This window comes from Malaclemys terrapin, chromosome 7, assembly GCF_027887155.1.
Source record: "Malaclemys terrapin pileata isolate rMalTer1 chromosome 7, rMalTer1.hap1, whole genome shotgun sequence".
Classification (NCBI taxonomy): Eukaryota; Metazoa; Chordata; order Testudines; family Emydidae; genus Malaclemys; species Malaclemys terrapin.
The window spans coordinates 64,407,181-64,427,824 of NC_071511.1; the positions used below are offsets into that span (position 1 = coordinate 64,407,181).

Sequence of the window (20,644 nt, forward strand, 5' to 3'; positions counted from 1 at the left end):
ATCCTGTGAGCAAACAGTAGGGACTGGGGAAACTGGCTAAGAGAAGACCCATGTTTTGAATAATTGTCCCTTTTAAAACCCCAACTCCATTATTGGTTCTAAAAGTTTGGCAATCAGAGCAGTGTTGTTGACTCTTGCACTCCTACCTTCAGTCTCTCAATAGTTGATTGTTTTTTTTTTTTTTTTTTAAAGCTCTTATCGCCAGGATTCATTCGAGTGCATGGGAAAATTTCAGCAGCACACAGTAGAACTGAGATTCTGCTGCACTGATGTGGCCTCTCTGCTGAGGGTCTGCACATCTGGAATGACCTCCTCTCTCAATATACATCTTGGACACCCTTCCAACTGAGGGTCAAGTATTAGTGACCTTGGTAATTCAGTTGGTGGGTGCAGTATTGGGTTTACCGTAGCACCGGGCCCAGAGTCAGAAGGGGTCCCGGCCAGTCTGATCCCGTGGCTGGCTGAGCCGGCCAGGAAAGCTGCCCCCGCCCCGCTTCTGCTCTGCCCCCACACTGCCTCTTCCGAATGCCTTTAAACAGGAATAGAGAGCTCTATAAAGTTGCTCTTATTAGAAAAAAAACTAAGACTCGTACTGCAAAATTACAAAATGCTCTTAAACATTATGTAAACTGTCTACAGCTGGATTCTAATTCCCACAATGTTTATCACCCCAGCGCTTGAGCCCCCAGTTACAGGGAGTTCCTCACATCAGAGTTTCTCAGTCAGTAGGTCACAACCCCCAGGGGATCACAAAAGGCAGTCAGAAGGGTTGTGACACCTCAAACATGTTAGTGCAAACCAAAGCAAAGAAAATCTTGTTCCCCGCCCCCCCACTTCCTGTACACCTTATTCCTCAAGGCCAGGCATTCTCTGTGAACCTCTTGAGACAGGCCGCGAGCAGGGCTGCGGCTTGGGGGCTGGGCAGGAGTGGAGTTGGAGGCAGAGCAGGGCTGGGTGGCACTCCCTCCCTGCCCCCCATAGGGGTGGACCAAAGCCCGGCTGTGTCCCCTGGATGTTCCTCCACACCCTCCTAAGGGGGGGCATCCCACAGTTTGGGGACCACTGAACTAGAGGGTATCAGGATGACATGTAATAGCCAACATGGATTTGTCAAGAACAAATCATGCTGAACCAAACTAATTTCCTTTTTTGACAAGCTTACTGGCCTAGCTGGTGGGAAACAGTAAATGTGAGATATCTTGATTTTTAGTGAGGTTTTTGACACAGTCCCATGTGACAGTCTCATAAGCAAACGAGGGGAATGTGGCCTAGATGACTTTATTATTAGCTGGGTGCATAACTGGTTGGAAAAATGTACTAAAAAAATAGTTATCAATGGTATGCTGTCAAACAGGGAGGATGTATGGTATTTAGTGAGTTCCTGCCAGGGTATGTCCTTGGTCTGATACTATTCAATATTTTTATTAATGACTTGGCTAATGAAGTTGAGACTATGCTTATAAGGTTTATGGATGAAACCCAGCTGGGAAGTGTTGCAAGGACTTTGGAGGCCAGGATGAGAATTCACAACAATCTTGACAAATTGGAGAACTGGTCTGAATTCAGTGAGATGAAATTCAGTAAAAACAAGTGCAAAGTACTACACTTATGTGAAAATCAAATGTTCAACTATAAATATGGTAAGGGCTGTTAGAGAAAGGATGGGGATCAGTTGTTTTCTGTCTACTGAAGGTAGGACAAGAAGTAAACTGCAGCAAGGGAGATTTAGGTTAGATATTAGGAAAAGCTTTCTAAGGGTATGTCTACACTACGGGATTAATCCGAATTTAGATAATTCGGATTTGAAAAACAGGTTGTATAAAGTCGAAATGGATGCGGCCACACTAAGCACATTACTTCGGTGGTGTGCGTCCAAGTACCGGGGCTAGCGTTGATTTCTGCACCGTTGCACTGTGGGTAGCAATTCCATAGCTATCCCATAGTTCCCGCAGTCTCCCGCGCCCATTGGGATTGTGGGTTAAGATCCCAGTGCCTGATGGGACAAAAACATCGTCGCAGGTGGTTCTGGGTACAGCCTCACCTCCTCCCTCCCTCCCTCCCTGCATGAAAGCAACGGACGGCAGACAACCATTTTCGCGCCTTTTTTCCTGGGTGGGTGAACACTGCAGACTCCATACCACGGCAAGCATGGAGCCCGCTGAGCTCAAGACAGCAGTCATGAATATTGTAAACACCTCGCGCGTTCTCGTGGAGTTTATGCTCAGCCAGGACCAGAAAAACGAGGCGAGGAGGCAGCGGCGGCGGCAGCGCAGCGACAAGCATGATGAGGACATGGACACGGACACGGATACAGAATTCAGTGAAACCACGGGCCCCGGAGCTTTGGAGATCATGTTGTTAATGGGGCAGATTCTATCCATGGAACGCCGATTCTGGGCAAGGGAAACAAGCACAGACTGGTGGGACCGCATAGTGTTGCAGGTCTGGGACGATTCCCAGTGGCTGCGGAACTTTCGCATGCGTAAGGGCACTTTCATGGAACTTTGTGACTTGCTGTCCCCTGCCCTGAAACGCCAGAATACCAAGATGAGAGCAGCCCTCACAGTTGAGAAGCGCGTGGCGATAGCCCTGTGGAAGCTTGCAACGCCAGACAGCTACCAGTCAGTCGGGAATCAATTTGGAGTGGGCAAATCTACTGTGGGGGCTGCTGTGATGCAAGTAGCCAAAGCAATCACTCAGGTGCTGCTACGAAAGTTTGTGACTCTGGGAAATGTGCAGGCTATAGTGGATGGTTTTGCTGCAATGGGATTCCCTAACTGTGGTGGGGCAATAGACGGAACCCATATCCCTATCTTGTCACCGGAGCACCAAGCCACCGAGTACATAAACCGCAAGGGGTACTTTTCAATGGTGCTGCAAGCACTTGTGGATCACAAGGGACGTTTCACCAACATCAACGCGGGCTGGGCGGGAAGGGTTCATGACGCTCGCGTCTTCAGGAACACTACTCTGTTTAAAGGGCTGCAGCAAGGGACTTACTTTCCGGACCAGAAAATAACCATTGGGGATGTTGAAATGCCCATAGTTATTCTTGGGGACCCAGCCTACCCCTTAATGCCATGGCTTATGAAGCCATACACAGGCAGCCTGGACAGGAGTCAGGAGCTGTTTAACTACAGGCTAAGCAAGTGCAGAATGGTGGTAGAATGTGCATTTGGCCGTTTAAAAGGTCGCTGGCGTTCATTATTGACTCGCTCTGACCTCAGCCAAAGAAATCTCCCCATTGTTATTTCTGCTTGCTGTGTGCTCCACAATCTCTGTGAAAGTAAGGGGGAGACCTTTATGGCGGGGTGGGAGGCTGAGGCAAACCGCCTGGCTGCTGATTACGCGCAGCCAGACATCAGGGCGATTAGAAGAGCACACCATGAAGCGCTGTGCATCAGAGAAGCTTTAAAAACCAGTTTCATGGCTGGCCAGGGTACAGTGTGAAATATCTGTTTGTTTCTCCTTCATGAAAACCCGCCCCCTTTATTGACTGATTTTCTGTAAGGAACCCACCCTGCCCCTTCCCCCAGCTTTCTTTCAAACCAAATAAAGTCACTATCATTTAAAAATCATTTATTCTTTATTAATAGATTAGAAAAAGAGGGAGGGAACCCGGGTGGTATCTGGGAGGAGGATTGCTGGGAAGGAAAAAGCCACAAAGAAAAGCTTAAAAAAATGACAGCCTTTTGCTTGGGCTGTCTACTGGGGTGGAATGGGAAGGTGTACGGAGCCTCCTCCCCCGAGTTCTTACACGTCTGGGTGAGGAGGATACGGAACATGGGGAGGGGGGAGGGTGGAACAGGGGCTGAAGCGGCAGTCTGTTTTCCAGCAGCCGTTCCTGAACCTCACCAGACGCCGGAGCAGCCCCAGCGTTGCATCCTTCGTCCTCTGGTCTTCCTGCCGCCACCTCTCATCTCGAGCGTCCCTCCTCTCCTCACGTTGGTCCCTCCTCTCCTCACGTTCACTGACTTCTTTCCTATAGTTTGAAACTGTTTCCTTCCACTCATTCACATGAGCTCTGTCACTGCGGCTGGATTCCATAATTTCAGAAAACATTTCGTCTCGCGTTTTCTTCTTACGACGCCTTATCTGTGATAACCTTCGGGATGGAGGGGGGAGGCTTGAGGAATTTGCAGCTGCTGTAGGGAGGGAAAAAAGAGAGAATTGTTTTAAAAGCTACACTTTGCAGAACAATGCTTATACTCTTTCACGGTGACCAACACTATTCACATTACATAGCACATGTGATTTCTGTGCAAGGTCGCATTTTGCCTCTTAATGCTGAGTGCCTGTGGCTTTGCTGCTAGAGATCACAGGTCTGGGCAACAGAATTCGGCTTGCATGCGGCCATGGTAAGCTTCTGCCCTCCTTTCCCACATACCAAGCATAGCTTGTAGAGTGCTGCAGAAGCCTGGCCAATCTAAGCCAGTTTGGGGGGGGGGGCAGTGTGGGGGGGCTTGTCTGGGCCCCTTCAGGCAAGTAGAGTGCTGCGGTTTTTCTGTTAACATTCAGCAGCACCAGAAAACAAACTAACCCCCCCCCCTCGCCATGAATTCTCTGGGATGATCGCTGTACCCCTCCCCCCCACCGCGTGGCTGGTATCAGGGAAGATCCTGCAGGCACCAAACTAACCCCCCCCCCGCCGCCGCCGCCCCCCTCCCGCCATGAATTCTCTGGGATGATCACGGTACCCCTCCCCTCACCGCGTGGCTGGTAACAGGGAAGATCCCTGCTAGCCTAATGCGAAAAGCTCTGGGCCAATTCCCCCCCTGCGCTTGGCTAACTTCAGGGAAGGATTTCTTTTCAGACACAGGCAAACAGCCGAATAGGAACTGCCACCTCTGTCCCCTTAATTAAGTTCCCGTATTTCAACCAGGTTACCAGGAGTGATATCACTCTCCTGAGGATTACACAACAAGATAAAGAACGGATGTTGCTTGAATGCCAGCAAACACCGGGACCATACGCTGCCAGGCTTTGTCAGGCAATGATACCAGATTACTTGCTGCAAGCATGGCGTGGTCAAGTGTCCTACCATGGAGGAGGCAATAAGGATGCACTGCCCAGAAACCTTCTGGCAAGGCTTTCGGAGTACCTCCAGGAGAGCTTCATGGAGATGTCCCTGGAGGATTTCCGCTCCATCCCCATACATGTTAACAGACTTTTCCAGTAGCTACAGACTTTTCCAGTAGCTGAACTGACCGCGAATGCAAAGTCAGGCAAAGTAATCATTAAAAACCGTTTGCTTTTAAAACAAGTTTTATATTTTAAAAGGTAAACTCACCTGAGGTCCCTTCCATGGGGTCAGAGTCTTGGGTACTGGCTTGGGAGGCTTGGGAGGGTACTTCAGTCAGGGTGAGAAAAAGATCCTGGCTGTTGGGGAGAATGGAGTGCTGTGTGCTCTCTGCAAGCTCATCCTCCTCCTCCTCCTCCTCTACCCCATCGGCAGAATCCTCAGGCGTCGCTGATGAGACTATCCCCGACCCAGAATCCACAAACACAGGTGGGGTGGGGTGGCAGCCCCCCCTAGAATTGCATGCAGCTCGGCGTAGAAGCGGCATGTCCGCGGCTCTGACCCGGAGCGACCGTTTGCCTCCTTTGTTTTTTGATAGGCTTGTCTGAGCTCCTTCACTTTCACGCGGCACTGATCTGAGTCCCTATTGTGGCCTCTCTCCATCATGCCCTTGGAGATTTTTTCAAAAGTTTTTGTATTTCGTCTTTTAGAACGAAGTTCTGCAAGCACTGAATCCTCTCCCCATACATCGATCAGATCCAGTATCTCCCTCACGGTCCATGCTGGTGCTCTTTTTCGATTATCAGCCTGCATGGTTACCTGTGCTGATGAGCTATCTGTGGTCACCTGTGCTCTCCACACTGGGCAAACAGGAAATGGAATTCAAATGTTCGCGGGGCTTTTCCTGTCTACCTGGCCAGTGCATCCGAGTTTAGATTGCTGTCCAGAGCGGTCACAATGATGCACTGTGGGATAGCTCCCGGAGGCCAATACCATCGAATTGCGGCCACACTAACCCTAATTCGAATTGCTAAAATCGATTTTGGCACTGCTCCGCTCGTCGGGGTGGAGTACAGAAATCGATTTAAAGGGCCCTTTACATCGAAATAAATAGCGTCGTTGTGTGGACGGTTGCAGGGTTAATTCGAATTAAAGCTGATAAATCCGAATTAAAGTCATAGTGTAGACCAGGCCTAACTCTAAGGTAGTAAAACTCTGGAATATGCGTCCATGGGGGGAGGCTGTTGAATCCCCATCTCTGGAGGTTTTCCAGAAAAGGTTAGCCCATCCCTGACAAGTGTTTGTCTACGTTTACTTGGTTCTGCCTCAGTGCAGGGGGTTGGACTAGATGACTTCTTGAGGCTCCTTCCAGCCCTACATTTCTATGATTCTATAGTAAAACCTATGAAACAGTCCCCCTTCACAAAATGTACGTATTTGTAGGTTCAGATAGTAGGATCCTTGCCTACTGGGTCATCATTCACACTGAAAAGCAGAAAGAAACCTGGGCCAAGATTTTCAAATGCGGTTAGTGATCTTCTGAGTGCCTTGGAGGATGTTTCTTAAAGGGGCCTGTTTTGTAGAGGGCAGGTGCTCCATGCTTTTTGAAAATCAGGCCCTGTTAAGGTTCTCAGGTCAGCATCTGGAATTTCTAATTCCCTTCTGAAAATCTTGTTGCTGGGAAGTTGTGCAGCTCCTTCTTGGTCCAAATACCTTGCTGAAAATCCACCCCCCCCCCTTTCTGGTCAGTAAAAGAACCTCTCCCCCCCCCCCCACTTCTTACAAAGGTGGAAGCGAGGGTTCCAATGAACAGTACACAAGCTATCTGATCAACAGCTGGGAAGAATTAGCCACAAAGTTGTGGGTTCTGAGAGCTCAGACTCCTAAACCTGTTGAATGCTGTGAATAAACAGAGTGAGTTTCTATGTCACTTTCTAATTGCATTGGAAACTGTACAGTTTTTCTTACTGGACTGTCATTCATGGCTAGATCCAAAGCAGCTCTAAAGTGCTTCACACTGCCTGGCAATAATTGTAACAGCTTGTTAATGTCTTTTAGAGGAGGACTTCAATTTCAACACCAAAAAACCCCAATACTTGTCAAGCTGCATTTGCTTTGAGTTTTCTGCTGGAATAGTAGACAGTCTCTTGAGGAAGGTTCATAGGCCACACACAAGTCACACACAAGTCTCTTTTGACTAGTGTGTGACAAATCAAATGACAGATGCGAAAGCAGAAGCTATACAACAGTGGTCTCCAACCTTTTTATGCCCAAGATCATTTTTTGAATTTAAGGGCAACCTAGGATCTACCCACCCCTTCCCCAAAGCCCTGCCCCATTCTCTCCATCCCCCCAGCTCTCCCCCAACCTCACACACTTTCACCAGGCTGGGGTAGGGATGCAGGAGGGGGTGTGGGCTCTGGGAGGGAGTTTGGGTGCAGAATGGGGCTCTGGGCTGGGGCAGGGGGTTGGGGTCAGGAGGGGGTATAGGGTGCTGACTCCGGGAGGGGGATCAGGGTTGGGGCAGAATGTTTGGGTGCAGGAGGGGATACAGGGTGCTGGCTCTGGGAGGGGGATCAGGGCTAGGATTCAGGGTGCAGGAGGCAGTTCAGGGTGCAGGAGAGCGTATGGGGTGCTGGCTCCAAGAGAGGGCTCAGAGCTGGTGTGTGGCCTCCCGCCGGGCAGCACTTACCTCTGGCAGCTCCTGGTCTTTGGTGTAGCAAGGCTGCCGCTAAGGCAGGCTCCCTGCCTACCCTGCCTCCATGCCACTCCTGGAAGGGGCCAACGCGCCCCTGCGACCCCTAAGGGAGGGGCGGGGGGCATGTGGCTCCGCCCACTGTCTCTCTCTGCAAGCACTGCCCCCGCAGCTCTCACTGGCCACAGCTCCCCATTCCTGGCCAATGGGAGCTGTAGGGGTGGTGCTTGCAGAGAAGGGCAGCACACGAAGGAAGATCCCTGTCCCCCCCCCCGAGGCTGCACTGGCCATTGGGGCTAGGGCAGGCAGGGAGTCTGTCTTAGTGGCAGCCCTGGTGCACTAGGAGATGGCCATCTACTGGTTGGTGACAACTGCAGTGTACGAGGAGATACTGTACCAAGTACTGGGCATGAACAGCAATGCTACAGGCTCCATGCTGTTTGAGAAATTGATCTTACAGGGAGCTCACAGCCGGATTACACAGTGCTCATCTCTTGTTTTCTTAGGTCTTCACGACCTTAAATGTCAGTGGCAGCCATCATTTTGTACCCACTACATCCCCACCACTTGTTCAGTAACTAAGATAACAAGGAACAGCAGCATGCATCTTGCTATGTCCTCTGCATGGATTAAATCAGCAATCATCTAACCAGAGTAGGTGTCCTCCTACCTCACCAGTCTCCTGGCAACGCTAATATTATGCTACCTCCCATTCTCAGCTTTGTTACGAGCGACCCTTTTGCTCTTCTGTCAGTGGCGCATAGTTTCATTGTGCTGGGTTACAGCTGCTTTCCTCTCCTGGTTACTCATGCTGCTTTGTGGCTTCATTTCTAGAGTGATTTACAGGGCCACTCCTAAGAGATGGTGAGCACTGTTAAATCCCCTTCAAGGCAATGAAAGTCAAGGAAAGACGGTCTTTTGGTTAACACGCTGAACTGGGCCTGGAGCTCTCAGGGCTCCATTCCTGGCAGTGGTACAGATTCCCTATGCGATCTTGGGTAAATCACTTAATCTTTCAGTGCTCACCCTTTGTCTGTCTTGCCTGTGTAAATGTAAGCTCTTTACAATAGGGAATGTCTGTATCTCATAATACAAGTAATAATAAAGTCATTCAGTGTCTTGAAGGAGTGGGCCCTTAAGGAGATTCCTTCCCTCTATCACTGTCTCTTACAAAGACAACTTACTGTGGGTTTTTCTTTTTATTATGATATAAAATTATACTAAATTTTAATATAAATCTTTTTTCTACCATTGTATTTAGATACCAGTAGTTTTTCTGGTCATTTGAAGGACTGTTTTTCCAGCTTTATGCTATTCTGCTGAGACACAGGTTCACATTACAGATGCTACTCATGTTCCACTTAGTTTTGCCTGATTATTTGGTGCTTCTCTGTCTCCCTTCCATTGCCCAGCATTTTTCTCACACTATAGCTTGAATGCTAGTGTCACTCCATCCCCCATTGGGAGCATGCTGATATTGACTCGTACATCTCGGAAGATCTTCTCATTGAGGTGGTGGAGGCTTTGGGTTTCCATATCGTTTTTGCTTGGCTTCAATACTTTCCCGTGCCATAAAACCTAGTGTAAACAAGAATCACATGCAAACAATCACCCTCATGTGCAAGGTGCACTCAGCATCTGACCAGGCTGTTGATGGCACTGACAGTCCAAAGGGAAATGTAGGGTCAAGAGAGAACTTTATTAGAGTTTACAAGACTATGGGCTTCTCTACATTTAGAGTTGTAAGTGTTTAACTAAAGGTGTGATTTTTAAACTGATTAAATTAGAATAGTGCAAAAGGTTGTGTGGACACACTGCAGTTTAATCAATATTTATTTCAGTTTATTTTAAACCCATTCAAAAGAGGTTAAGCATGGTTTAAACTCATGTAAGTCTGTCCACACAGCCTTTCGCAAGCATGTGTTGACAATCCCTTTAACTGCTTTTTGTTAGGCCTTGTCTACACTACAAAGTTTTTGCTAGCATAGCTATGTTGGCTAGGAGAGTGGGGGGGAAAAGCACACCCCCAGGCAATATAGCTAGGCTGGCAAAACTTCCAGTCTAGACATAACTATGCCAATAGCAGAGTGCTTCTGTTGGCTTAACTAATGTCACACAGGAAGATGGTATAGCTATGCTGGCAGAACTCCTTCTGTTGCTGTATACTGTGTCTCCACTAGGAGGCTTGGCTGGCATAGCTATCCCAGGCCAGGCTGGCATAGCTATCCCAGGCCAGGCTGTGGTAGCATAGAAAAGCCCTTGATTATCACAGCGTATAAGATCACAAAGTAGTTGGATAAATCAGGAGTTTGGTTGAAGAGCATTATAAGATTTTGCATTTATACTAACAACACACCACACAGAGGCAGCATACTCCAGTGGGACTGGGAGTCCAGAGTCTATTCCCTGACTTTGTGACCTTTGGCAAGTCACTCAATCTTTCTGGTCCTGATTCAGCAATCCATCCCTAATCAGCCTATCACTTAAGCACATGCTTAACTTTAGGCATGTGCTTGAATCTCATTAGCATCAATGGAACTTAAGCTTAAGTGATAGGTTGAATAGGGACAATCTCCAGTACATATGTAAATGCTTTGCTTAATTTGGACCTCTCTGAGTTTTCACATCTATTTACTGGGGACAACTATACCCACCTACTTTCATAGTGTGCTTTGAGATCCTTGGGCAGAAGGCTCTATAGAAATGCAACATCTCAGAGCTGTTTGCAAATATTAAGCCTCAGACTAGCCCTTATAAATAAGTTAACCTAATAGAAATAGGTAGACATATGAAAATGTGTAGACATTCCTAAAACAACTAACACTGATCCCTCTCTTTCTTTTTGAGTAATACTGTTCAATAATTTCTCTAAAGTATTTGGAAGTCACTTGTAACATGATGATGAATAAAACAAATGTAGTTTTAGGAATTATGAACAGTTTACAATTGTAGAAGATGCCCTGTAGGAGGATATAACTGTTAAATAAAGCATTCTTTGTGTAATGCATGAATAGCTTGATAAGATATTGGTATTCTGCACTGTGTGTGTGTGTGTGTGTGTGTGTGTGTGTGTGTGTGTGTGTGTGTGTGTGTGTGTGTGTGTGTGTGTGTGTGTGTGTGTGTGTGTGCACAGTAGACGCTGAAGTGTACATATATACAGGTTAATGCAAGGTCGTTTTAGTTGCTGCAGATATTACCTGTGTGTGTCATTAACAGGTAAATAAAATAATCATGTTGTCTTTTTTTAATCACCTTTATATAATTTGGAAACTTAATGCTGTGTTTGGAATCTATGTCCCCTGGGTCAGAATTAAGGTTGTTACTGGAACTATCTAATGTGACTTAAAGTGGGGGTGGAACAGTGGGTTAATACTTACATTATCAATAGCTATGATTCCCCCTTTCCTTATGAGACGTAAACATTTTTCATAGTACTCATTGTAACTCTGTTTATCTGCATCTATGAAAGCAAAGTCATAGGTCCCAGCTTCACCGTCTGCCAGTAGTTCATCTATACAGGAAACAAAGCGTGTTGTGATGCTCTGGTTTAACACTGAGGCTAGGTCTACACTACCTGCCTGAATCGGCGGGTAGAAATCGACCTCTCGGGGATCGATTTATCGCGTCCCACAATCGATCCCCGAATCGACGCTCTTACTCCACCAGCATAGGTGGGAGTAAGCGCCGTCGACAGGAAGCCGCAGAAGTCGATTTTGCCGACGTCCTCACAGCGGGGTAAGTCGGCTGCGATACGTTGAATTCAGCTACGCTATTCACGTAGCTGAATTTGCGTATCTTAAATCGACTCCCCCCTGTAGTGTAGATGTAGCCTCAATAAAGGGATGAGACAATCCATGTGCGTCAAGGCTCAGAGTCTACAAGGGTCTGGAGAAGCTTATTATCCAATTTTAGAAGCAGCCAAAGCCATAGTGTAGACTGTAGACATGATACTCCTAAATTTGGTTCAGTAAGAGCAGGCCAGGATCCTTTAAACTGGGTTTACACTACTTCTCCATTAGTTTTAAAATCAGCTTAGCTGAACTGGTTTTTAAAGCTGGTTAGAAATTTTCCCCCAGTAGAAAGGCCCTAGATGTTAAATGAATTTTCAGACTGACCACAGTGCTGTAATTTGGGTCATGCAGAATTCTTACCCAGAAGGCCCTCTGGTGGACTTTGCCTGAGCAAGTGCATCCTTTGTGTAATCACAGATGGCAGCAAATGGTTGTCAACCAGTGGGCTTTTCTCAGGAGTCACCCATTCCATTTCTCCTTTTTGGGCCAAAACAAGTGGAACTGGGGTCTGTTAAAACTTTCTTACGCTGCACTCTGGCTGACAGCTCCAAACTGGAACTGTCAGCTGCAGAGACAATGGCTCTGGTCCTCCTCAGGGCACTAGAAGGTGAGAGAAGTACTTGGCTGTTTATAGCCCCACCCACCACTACTCTGTGTGTTTTGGGAGGGGACCCCATTTGGAATCTCACTCCCCACTGCAGCATCTCAGTAGTGACCTCTACAGAAGAGAAGGGGAAGAGAGGTAGGGTTTTGAGAGGCCTACTATGAAGGAGCAAGGAGCTCATGCAAGTTATCTGCCCTTCTCAAATTGCTCTGCACCCTCTTGTTTTGGAGAACAACTTGTGAGGCCTTTTCTGCATAGGGTTAGTCAGCAGACAGCCCTGTTGTTATCAGAGTTTGTATGAGTACACTGGAGGGAAGAACGTGGCCCAGACAAGGCTAATGTTTGTGACAGAAGAGAGTGGGTGACAGGCCGCATTAGTCTAGCTACCAGGCAGGACAGCAACATCAGTCACACTAAGAGAACACTGCCCCATGTGTACTACAGTGACTGTGCTAGGCTGCTTCTGGATAGTTTTGTCTCTTAAAGACACTTCTTCTGAAAAGCTAAGTGTGGGCAAAGAAGCAGCATTGGCTGGTGGAATGGATCACTGGCATTAGCAGTGGGAATAAACAGTCTTTCTGACAGCAACTTTCCCTCCTTAATGCTGCTCCCCTGTGAGACAGTGTTTCCTATTATACAAACTTGTTCTGCATCTGCCTTTTCCGTGGTCTTGGAAGGCTTTGCTTCCTCCTGACCACGAATACCAAACTGCATTTCCCCAGATCAGAAATCTCCTGCCTCTGATGCTTGTACACTAGCTTCTCGATTCCCTCTGCATCTTTCACTCCTCGGAGAAGACTTTGCTTGCCTAGAATAAACAGATAATCACTTAGAACAGACACTTCAAGGGAGAGAAATTGGGCTTTGTCCAATTTAAATCCATCTTAAGCAGCTTTCCCTGTGATAGAAGCAGCAAGACAATACCTCTTAATATTACCCACACAGCCCATTGCTGTGTTTAAGTGACCAATGTAACAATGGATAGTGGATGAACAGTTATCCACTTTCTCTCTCTCTCTCCCAGTATCTGGAAACAGCTGAACTCTTCCTAAATTTCCTTTATATAACTGGGAAGCCGCCCATTGTGACTGATGAAACTGCATGTTCATCTTTGCTATACAACTCCTAATCTCAGACTTCACATGAAGGACTAAGTCTTCAGCCTCTACTTTTCATATTTATTATGTTACCTACCAAGTGTTTGTATTGCTGGTTTAATCCGCAAGTCTATTTTATGCTCCACTCCTGCCTGAAACAAAAGAGGAAAGGGATTTGATGGAAGTAGTTGTGAAATATCTTAAAGTGGGATGCACTCAGAAAAGTCACCATAAAATTGGAGGATCCCATACCTATTCTCCCTGTTACTTCCAGAATTCAAATAACATTTGGTCAAACAGGCCAAGTTTATCAAGTTGCCTCAACCCAGCCTATACTATAGTGCCTAAAGTGAATGCTCACATTCTGTGACACTTGGATTTGGGTGGATAAGTTGCGTAACCCTCTAACTACCTGATTCTTTCCTGCAGCTGCCACACACGCACATCTGAAAATTGGAGGGAAACAGAGTCCTGAAACATATTCCTACAATTCTGAGCACTCCTATTCAGAGTACGGAGCATTTAGGGATGGGCAGAGACTATCTACCTCTTTCCATAGCGGCTTTCCAATACTGACGTAATCTTCATTTATATCGCAGGCAACGACTTTGCCATCGTCTGGCAAGACTAGTGCCATGTTTAAGGTATTATAGCCTGTAAAAACACCTAGAAAAGACACGAGAGAAAGAAGTAAGACTCATTTGACCATGAAAACTGATTTAACTGTGGACAAGAAGGATTTTTTTTTGTTGTTAAAGAATAAAGCCCCCCAAAAGAGCTGAGGATCCCAAATCACTAGTGAATTAATGCTATCTGTCCCATTACCAGGGTAGCATTTTGTAGCTGCTGAAGCCCGACAGAATAGTGGCTGTGAACTCTTGTTAGTTCTCTAGCTAAATTTACAGCTTACGTCTGTCAATGGTCTCCTGGCCTCAGAGTACCATCCTGTATGGCATGAATTTGACTTTAGCGGGTCTCTAAGGGAATAAGGAAGAGGAGGGGACGGAGCCACGGCCAGCATGGCACACTGAATCCTTGTGGGCTGCGCCTGTTGTTCTCCACCGGCAGTAGATGGCAGCTGCTGTGGATTCTCTAGCCCTGAAAAACAGGGGGTTGAGAATCCTTCCCTTAGGTCCACCCAAACTAAGCCCTTTCACTTGGGCTTTGCTCTCTTCTTCCGCTTTTGTCCCATGGTGCTTTCCTCATAAGCCGCTCACACTGCTGTACCGTCAGCCCTGAATTAGGCTTCACCACACCCCTGAGAGGTTGGTCTTATCCCCATTGTACAGGTGAGGAAACAGGGAGGGAGGTCAGGGTCAAAACTTTCCGGAGTGGCCACTGATATTAAGTACCCAAACTGCGACCCCTGGGTCTTTATTTACAGAAGTGCTGAGCGCTCACCACTGAAGTTGATGTCAGCGGGGGCTGGGGATTTGCAGCACCTTTAAGAATCAAGAACAGGTGTCTCAAGTTGGGCACCCAATATCGGTGGTCACTATTGAAAATTTGACTTGCCCAAGGTCAGAGGCAAGAAGCTAACTGAAGAGTCCTGCTCTGACCACCTCCCATCACCCTTGGTGCTCTTTGGTAGGCTTGGTGAAGCAGGGAACTATGTTGACATAGCTTCCAAATGATCGGTGTTGAGCCATGCCCTAGGAAACGTGCATTCTTACCTATTTCAATAGCTTTCTTGGCTTTGATGAGTTTGGCCAAGTTTGCCATAAGCTGAGCCTGGTCACAAGACACCATCATTCTACCCCAGGGATGGTCCAAGGTGAGCTGGAAAAGGAAATGGTACAAAATTGAAAGGAAACAGGAAAAGAAAAACTACTCTGAAGTTGCTCTTTCAGGCAGACCCCAAGAGCCCAACGTGATCCTCAGGATGAGGACAGCATTGGGGTTTATTATTACTGTTGATCTCAGAGAAGCAATTTCTGTTCATTTACCAAAGAAGATACATGTATAAGCAGCTACCATTGTTGTGGCCAAACTTAACAGTGAGGGTAAGTAACCACAGGAGCAACTTACTTAGGGGAGGGGGGAATTCTCTGTCACTTGAAGTCTTGAAATCAAGATTGCTGTCTTTTTACAAGTCACGCTCTAGCTCAGCAAGAAGCTATGGGCTTGATGCAAGAATTGCTGGCTGGAATTCTATGGCCTTCTATGACTAGATCATAATGGTTCTTTCTGGCCTTAAAATCAACACATTTGTTTTCTATTTAAATATTTTATATAGGGAACAATGCAATGATTATGGAGGGGGTAGTTTGGCCCAGTGGATAAGGCACTGCCCTGCCAAAGGAGAGTTGGGTTTTAGTCTGGCATTCTGCCACTGGCCTTCTGGGTGCCATGGGGCAACCACTTCAGTAGTGGGAATCAGGTACTTAAATAGCTTTGAGACTCTGGGCCTTAGATACCACTACAAATCTGCATACAGGTGGATAGAGAAAAGGCAGTTCTTTAGGGACTAGCAGATCTATGTACTGGGCACAGACAATATTGAAATGCCTTATAAGGATGGACTCAAGGAGCTCAATCTATTTAGCTTCACAAAGAAAAGGTTAAGGGGCGACTTGCTGACAGTCTGTAAATACCTACGTGGGGAACAAATATTTAATAACGAGCTCTTCAATCTAGCAGAGAAAGGTCTAACATGATCCAGTGGCTGGAAGTTGAAGCTAGACAAATTCAGACTGGAAATAAAGCGTGCATTTTTGACAGCGTAATTAACCATCAGAACAATTTACCAAAGGTTGTGGTGGATTCTCTATCACTGATCATTTTTAAATTAAGACTGGATGTTTTTCTAAAAGAGCCACTCTAGGAATTATTTTGGGGAAGTTCTATGGCCTGTGTTATACAGGAGGTCAGACTAGGTGATCACAATGGTGCCTTCTGGCCATGGACTCTATGAATCATGGGACATTAATAGCAGTACTGTATACACACCACGCTCCACAAAACATATCTTGAGAAAAACACTGACCAGTCGCAGCTTCTTTAGGACTGGATGCTCCCGCAGAGAGTGATCCAATATGTATTGCCATAGCGGGCCCCCTTTTCCAAGTAAAGTCTTGGATGATCGGGGAATTCCAAAAGCTAAAAATGGATATTTTTTACCTATAAAAAAAATTAAGATATTAAAAGGTTTTGTGTCTCAGTGGAAAAAGTTTGCAATGACCAGTTATGCCTTGAGCAAATAAAGACCAAGAAAACTGCCACGAAAGGCTAATGGAGCCTTGCTCTGCAAAACCCCAAATGAAGATGGTGAAGGGGCTAGACAGCTCAGGGGATTGGCAGTGGGATTAGCGGTTTTTCGCCTCTAAAGCATCTGTTCAAATCCAGTCCAGGGCTGCAGTGACTATAAATTGACACTGATGTTGTTCAGTGGCTGATTTTGCCATAAGACGGCACATTTAATTCAAGGATCTCAAAGCATTTTTCTAATAATATCCCTGCTTTACAGAGGGGCAAACTGAGGCACAGAGAGGTCTGGTGACTTGCCACGACCACCCAGCGAGTCAGTGACAGGGAGAGGAACAGAACGCGAGTATCCTAGTCCCTGCTCCTCTGCTCAGCCCCTGCTTGCTCTCGCCCCAGCTGATGGGAGAAAACTAGCCCCTGCTCCTTTTACCAGAAGAAAAAGCCATGACCAGAACACTAAGATGGCAATTTCCAATGTGCTTAGGAGGATGCATGTCTGTCTGGAGTCACCTTGCAAGGGGAGGGCTGAGACAGCTCACAGCAGCTTTGCTAAGACCTTGGCCTTTTAATCCTGAGCAGAAGAGCTATTGGTAGATGTGCTTTCCAGCCTATTGCTGTACAGTGGCATAGTGGATTATACAGACAGACTGGGCCCTTAACAGCACTGTATATTTACTGCCAGAGCTCAGTCAAATCCTTGCCTATAACCCATTCTTTGTGTTCAGTTCTTGCTAGAAAAGGTCTTTTGGAGAGGATACTCTATCTTGCTATTCACTCGGAGTAGGTTCCTATGTATACATAAAAACGAGGAGTCCGGTGGCACCTTAAAGACTAACAGATTTATTTGGGCATAAGCTTTTGTGGGTAAAAAACCTCACTTCTTCATGCATCTGAAGTAGTGGGTTTTTTTACCCATGAAAGCTTATATCCAAATAAATCTGTTAGTCTTTAAGGAACCACCGGACTCCTCATTGTTTTTGTGGATACAGACTAACATGGCTACCCCCTGATACTTGGCACCATGTATACATAACGCAACCACAAAAAGGAACAGAATGGGGTAGACGTTTGCTTTTACTGTTCAGCTTATTGAGAACAGACAGAAGTACAAACGGCAAAGCTAAAGCTCAGATTCTGATTTTCTTTTACTGGCTCTGTTTGGAGCCTGGACTTTGGCTCACGCTATTATGGAAATAGGCGGTAGTTGCAAATTGTTGACAACTCTTGTGAGTTTCACAATATTTAGTCTCTTTCCCAGCTGCAGTCAGATGATTCCAAGAGAATCTGAACTTTCATTTAAAAAAAAAAAAAAAAAAGTTTAGCCCTTATGTTTGCAGAGAAAAAAACTTGAACATGGAACTCCTAAAGGATCAGAACCCAGAAAGCAAATAGAACCTGTTTTATTTTTCTACAAATCTCATGATTTGTAAGCCAAATCTTGTGATTTTGAATGCTTGGGGCTAGCTATACTGCAGGATGTGCAACATGCAATCTTGCCCAGTGTGCACAGGGTTTGCCATGGATTCCTATAAGTGCTACTCCTACAATGAGATCTGCTGGTGCAAACCCGTGCAGAGTCCTAAGACAGGCAAAGGAGTCCACACACGCCACTCTCATTGCAGGATCAGGATTGTATTTGGTCTCCCGCCTCAGGCAGTGGCCAGCTTCTGGCACAGGAAGGTGAATCAGCCAGCATGCCCCTAGCCAGTGCTTGGGGACAGGAGCAAGGGGAATTCCTTCCAGAGCCCATGCCTGACCTGGGAGCTGTCAGCCTGTGACCTGAAGCATAAAATTCCATTACCCTCATTAAAAAGGATATTGTTAATCTCCAGGCCTTTTGAAAAATGTAACCACAACCTTTAAGTCTATAGAAAGCTCTCTCTCTCTCCCCCCCTCGCTCGCTCCCTATACAATATGTTGCACCTTCACGTGGCTAACATTCTAGAAGCCAGCAGCTTTAATTCCAGCACCTTCGCCCCTTTTCCCTCTCCTCTTCCCCCAACATCTAGTAAATTACTTTCTAATCTACACACACACTTTTTTTTTTTTTTTTTTTTTAAAGGGGTGCTAAAGTGCAGCTGGATTGAGCACAGTTGGTGACTGTGCTTTGAATTGGATTGTTGCTTCCTTCTGCTCAAGGAGAGCTCACTTCTGGCCATGGGCTTGGGAACTGGGAGGGTGTGTTGGATTTTATAGATCAGAGAAGAAAGCAGCGCTTACCTGCTAAAACTCCAGTAGCAAATGCAACCCCCAGGACTGCGGTTCCAATAGCCATTTCTTTAGTTATACTGAAAAAGGGCATTTTGGGAAACGGAGGAGAAGAAGGAAACAGCAGCAAGATTCAAAATGGATGTTGTTGGGTGCTGCAGCTTTAAGAACAATGACTAACTCACTGAGTGCATTAGGGTTCCTTATCTAGTGAGCATCACGTGTTTGCAGGGCCTGAGCAAGCATTGCAGCCATGTGATGATCACAAACAACAGTGGGGAAAGAGCAACATCTACAGGCAAGAACAAACAGGGCTTGCTGTAATTCGTTTTATTTATGAGCATTGGCATTTTACAGTGGAGAAGCCAGGCATTCTGAAAGAGGCATGAAATCATCATAAACTCAGGTTACAAATCAATGCTTGCAAAATTAGCATTTAAATGTTCTAAGGGAATCCAAAGCAATCTCTACTGCAATAGTGGAATCTAATTACTGGGAAATCTCTGTTTTGGATTACAACAGCCTCAGGCTCTGGGAGGTGTAAAAATAGTTAGCAGCGGGTCTATAAAGGTCTGCAATATTTATTGTTTTATAGGCAGGGTGTTTGTTTCTGTTAAGATGAATAAATAACTTTGCACCTGGAGGTTCTCAAAATTAAAGAAGATGGTGTAAAATATTTTCGGGGTCTGCAAGATAGCGTGCAGCTATGAGGGGCAGTGCGGTCGGGGCATTGGACTGGGAGATTTGGGTTTATTTCCAGCTCTACACTGACCTGCTTTGTGACCTTGCACAAGGAACATTTCTCTTTGTCTTTGCTTCCCCTTTGCTTTGATTGTAAGCTGTTTGGGGCAGGGAGTCTCACACTACTTGCATTTAGTCCCGTGGGTGTCAGACAAAAGCTGCAGGTGCTACTGTAGTATGTATACAAATAATAAATAATGCAGCACCCTTCATCTGAACCCCAACTGTATCAAGAAGTACTCTGTAATACTCTGTGACCTGCTCTGTTAAGGCCAAAAGGCCAGGTTCTGGCCAGCCCTCTTCAGTCAGCCCAACCTGTGCCATTCTTAGTTTCCTGCCATTCTAAGGGGACTGGACTAATTGGGGCCAGGTGACAGCCTGAAATTCTGGGGCTTCATAATAGGGCACAGAAAAGTCTGTGGCACTACAGGGAACAAGTTAGGCTCTTGCGGAATGCCTGGAAGTTGGGTCTGGGAAGACTCCAGGGAAGAAGCTTGCAAGTCAGGGCTTTGTCCCAGAGAGGACAGTGAAGGGGGAGAAGGCTCCAGGAAAGTAGCCTGGAAATTGGGTCTCCATCCTGGAGACTTAAAGGTAACCCAGGAGGGGCTGGGAACTGAATCTGAAAATGAGCTCAAGTAGGGTGGAAGAACCTTTTGTTTGTATGGGACGTCTGTTCCCCTGGAAGGGGATTGAACTCTGAGAGTAACTCAGCCAGTGGGCTGAGCCATATGAATCCCCTGGAGAGACAGAAAACCCTGGTGAGGGGAAACTGAGGCAGGGAGTGCCATGATTGGCTAGTAGGGGCTGCTCCAGGGCAGGTATGCCCTATTACATATCCTTCTGAGCCTATTTTACAGGTGGGGAAATTGACACACAGAGAAGTGGTGTGATTTGTCCAAAGTCACAGGATGAGTCAGCCTGAGTCAGGAACAGAAATTGGATCTGCTGATTCCCAGTCCCCTGGTCCCACCAATGTGATCTTAAAACCCCCAGTTCTATTAGGTTCTCTGTGTTCTGCCCTGCTGGGCATAGAGCTATAGGTGCCATCACCTGAAGGCAAATAATAATATATAAAGGGTTGGGGGAGGTGGAAGGGACCAACTGCTCTTATCCTTCATAGAAAGAGAGGGGAGGTGACTTTCTCTCTGAGGAATTCAGTGGAGGATAAAGGCTAGTCCCATCCCACTGTTTAACAAAGGTACTGCCCCTTATAAGCAAAAGCATAGGCCTGCATGCAGGGTTCTGCTCCTGGGAGCAGACATCAGCAGGAGCAGGGAAGGCGAC

General features: G+C 46.5%; 2 protein-coding genes across 3 annotated transcripts; both read right to left on the bottom strand.

The window, feature by feature from the left end:
* Nucleotides 1–3,461: 3,461 nt before the first annotated feature.
* LOC128840859 (uncharacterized) lies at nt 3,462–5,987 on the bottom strand. Its single transcript, XM_054035354.1, has 2 exons — nt 5,291–5,987; nt 3,462–4,145 (listed from the first exon to the last, which is right to left on the bottom strand). Exons 1-2 carry the CDS (start codon nt 5,565–5,567, stop codon nt 3,754–3,756), a joined length of 669 nt encoding a protein of 222 aa, XP_053891329.1. The 5' UTR covers nt 5,568–5,987; the 3' UTR covers nt 3,462–3,753.
* A 2,912-nt stretch (nt 5,988–8,899) lies between these two features.
* On the bottom strand, nt 8,900–18,800 carry COMTD1 (catechol-O-methyltransferase domain containing 1). 2 transcript variants are annotated; one of them, XM_054035352.1, is made up of 7 exons: nt 18,632–18,794; nt 16,194–16,327; nt 14,881–14,986; nt 13,755–13,873; nt 13,305–13,359; nt 11,093–11,226; nt 8,900–9,293 (listed from the first exon to the last, which is right to left on the bottom strand). In XM_054035352.1, exons 1-7 carry the CDS (start codon nt 18,711–18,713, stop codon nt 9,141–9,143), a joined length of 783 nt encoding a protein of 260 aa, XP_053891327.1. In that variant the 5' UTR covers nt 18,714–18,794; the 3' UTR covers nt 8,900–9,140. The 2 variants fall into 2 exon arrangements, with proteins under 2 accessions (XP_053891327.1, XP_053891328.1); XM_054035353.1 differs by lacking the exon at nt 8,900–9,293 and having other exon boundaries at nt 11,133–12,918; nt 18,632–18,800.
* Between the last annotated feature and the right edge of the window lie 1,844 nt (nt 18,801–20,644).

What these genes read in the sequence shown, in the direction of transcription:
- LOC128840859 (XM_054035354.1), bottom strand. Translation starts at nt 5,567, where the DNA reads ATGCCGCTTCTACGCCGAGCTGCATGCAATTCTAGGGGGGGCTGCCAC. An exon ending in CCCCATGGAAGGGACCTCAG is followed by an intron (nt 4,146 to 5,290) that starts GTGAGTTTACCT and finishes CCCTCCCTACAG; the next exon opens with CAGCTGCAAATTCCTCAAGC.
- COMTD1 (XM_054035352.1), bottom strand. Translation starts at nt 18,713, where the DNA reads ATGCCCTTTTTCAGTATAACTAAAGAAATGGCTATTGGAACCGCAGTC. An exon ending in TCCTAAAGAAGCTGCGACTG is followed by an intron (nt 14,987 to 16,193) that starts GTCAGTGTTTTT and finishes TTCCTTTTCCAG; the next exon opens with CTCACCTTGGACCATCCCTG. An exon ending in GAAAGCCGCTATGGAAAGAG is followed by an intron (nt 13,360 to 13,754) that starts GTAGATAGTCTC and finishes CTTTTGTTTCAG; the next exon opens with GCAGGAGTGGAGCATAAAAT.